The sequence below is a fragment of the Pseudochaenichthys georgianus genome, chromosome 16, assembly GCF_902827115.2.
Source record: "Pseudochaenichthys georgianus chromosome 16, fPseGeo1.2, whole genome shotgun sequence".
NCBI lineage: Eukaryota > Metazoa > Chordata > Actinopteri > Perciformes > Channichthyidae > Pseudochaenichthys > Pseudochaenichthys georgianus.
The window spans coordinates 13,332,417-13,334,892 of record NC_047518.2 but is presented as its reverse complement, the minus strand read 5'-3'; the positions used below and the strand labels follow the sequence as shown (position 1 = coordinate 13,334,892).

At 36.3% G+C, this 2,476-nt stretch overlaps 2 protein-coding genes across 2 annotated transcripts in view; both read right to left on the bottom strand.

Annotated features, from left to right (window-relative positions):
- LOC117460632 (zinc finger protein 236-like) overlaps positions 1-580 on the bottom strand; it is a 64,969-nt gene extending 64,389 nt beyond the window's left edge. The window contains exon 1 of the mRNA XM_071206047.1: positions 549-580. Coding sequence (XP_071062148.1) covers positions 549-580 — 32 coding nt within the window. The remainder of the gene's footprint in view (positions 1-548) is intronic.
- A 1,094-nt stretch (positions 581-1,674) lies between these two features.
- The window catches only part of LOC139435397 (zinc finger protein 236-like), a 15,459-nt gene continuing 14,657 nt past the window's right edge, over positions 1,675-2,476 (bottom strand). The window contains exon 7 of the mRNA XM_071206046.1: positions 1,675-1,690. Coding sequence (XP_071062147.1) covers positions 1,675-1,690 — 16 coding nt within the window. The remainder of the gene's footprint in view (positions 1,691-2,476) is intronic.

The following is a 2,476-nucleotide window of genomic DNA, read 5'->3' as shown; positions in this document are numbered from 1 at the left end:
CAATGGCGCAGTAAATGCTGGACATAAGCTTGCTTTTTTAACCACGGGGTTCACATGAAAGCTGGAATCCTAAGCAGAAATGTCCACATAGAATGCGGATGAATATGTCTTACTGGAGGATTCCACTGAATGACACCAGAAAACTTGTACCTTGCATAACTTCCAGTTTTGCATGATTTAAACAAAAACATAAAGTATTATTTTGCGAAAAATGTCTCATCAGTGAACTGGGGATTGATACAAAAATAAAATGCCTAATAAGGTACCTTATCCTGTGACTGGTGGGGAAAACACACTATCGGCGCCCGCCCACATTCCATTCCCCCAAACTTTGCTTACATTTTACATCCTTATGTCAAATTATAAAATGTTATTATCATTACTGTCAACAGCTTTTTTGATTAGCATTAGCATTTCTTCCAAAATGTCTCCCATTGTTGTCGTTGATGATGTGCCTACTGACCCCTGATCCTGTCACATCACCATAATGCACTACAGATTATGTGTGATTATCTGTAGTGTTCATTTCTGAGGATGTAAAAACCAACGCTCCGATCAGACGCAAGCAGACATCATGCATATTGCGTAGTGAAAGCAATTATATCACTGGCTTAAGACCTAAGGATCGCAGTTTAATAATGTAATGTATATGTATTCTAAAAGAATCTGTAAGCAAATAAGATAACAGTTCCGTTGAGAAATGAAGGTGGGCATAGATGGCAGAGGAATCTCTTTTTATCTTTTTCTCCTTACTGTTGCTTTTACAAAAGGTTGGGAGTAGAAATGTGAAGAGGTTTTAGCAAGAAGTAAGTCAGAAGTAAACCTGTAGGCTCTCTTGCTGTTGTCCTCGCTGTCATCCTGGTAGTCCTGTGTTTCAGTGCTCAGCTGAAGCTCATCCTGAGTGCTCTGCTGAAGAAGTCCATTTGTCTAGATTTCACAAGATAAATCAACAAAATCACCTTATTGCAGAAATACATATATTTAGGAGGCATTATTAGTTCCAACTGTCTCATGTCTGCTTAAGATATGTCTTCAAAGGGTTATTTCAACATTTTGGGAAATCCTCCCTGTATGCAGTTTAGAATCATCATCATCTCTTATTATTTAAAAGAGACTCTTGGTCCATTATTACAAAACATACAACACTCAAATATAAATTAAATATATTAAGTTGGAGTTGATAAGTTTGGTCAGTTTTAGCTAGGTGAACCAGAATATGAATGCACATTACATTGAGAAACAATTAAACCATTTCAGGGGGTATTTCATTATTAAGGCGTATTTTTTAATCATTTGAGAGAACCGGGTGCACTTTTTCCCAGTTGCAAGTTTGTATGCTAAGCTAGGCTAATTAATCCCCATCTCCAGTAGTGTACTTAACCCACATATATGAGAGTGGTATTCATCTTCTTGTCCTAATGAAGCATGCATACAAACAAATAAGTCCAACATGTCTTTATCAATAGTTGTGTACTGCTCAGCTACTAATCAGCTTTCTAAGTCCAGGTGAGTGTAAGGGCTTATTGGGTATAGTCCCAGGACTCACCACTTCAGCACTGGAAACGTGGAGCAGGTTGGGGGGGGTGATAGCTGGAGGACAGGGCCTGGGACTCCAGGGTGCTGGAGTCCTGCAGCTGCTGGACGCTGGAGAAATGGGCCTGACTGTAGCTAGATTCAGTGATGGTGAAGCCTGAGGGGAGAAGACAACGAGAAATCAGTATCTTCAGCTATTCATCACATCTCAAGAAGAAGAATTGATTGACGAATAAAATGGCAAATGGCAAATAATAATTCAAAAGTGTTTAGCTTTTAAACTTTGCAATTCCACATATGTGAATACTAGACACGATGCACCCCAAGGGGTTGAAATAACCAATTAGGCCACAAACTATGGAAGGGACTTTCTTGAAATGATAATGTAGACTTGAAAATTAAAAGGAAACTCCACAAAAGTATAATCTTCAACATAGGTATGCATTGTTAAAGTAGATGAAAACAAAATGCAAAGATACAATTTCCTTTTCAAATGGGCCTTTATGACCATAGTAAATTAAATTGAAATTGCTTTATGAGATTGCGTTTTCAAATGTAATCTTAACCAATGCTTAGAAAACTGCATTTCAAATCGTGACCATTTCTTTCTATGCAAAAAAAAAAAAAAAAGCTGCATTAATGACACTGCATTTTAATATTCAAATTGATTCAACATTATAATGTTGAACCCTAAGAACATTAAGAGTTAAACAGCTTTTTAAATGTACATTTCATTATTGTCATAGAACGCCAATATAAGTATTTAAAAATGCTAATAGGATTATTGCATTTTATTTATAACTCAACTAACACATTCATTTTAAGAAATGATGATGGTACTATGGAACATGGAACAAAATGTGGATTTTCAAGTATAAATGTACATTTTAATAATGTCTCCTAAAGGCTTCCATACATACAAAACTACATACTAATGCTTTAT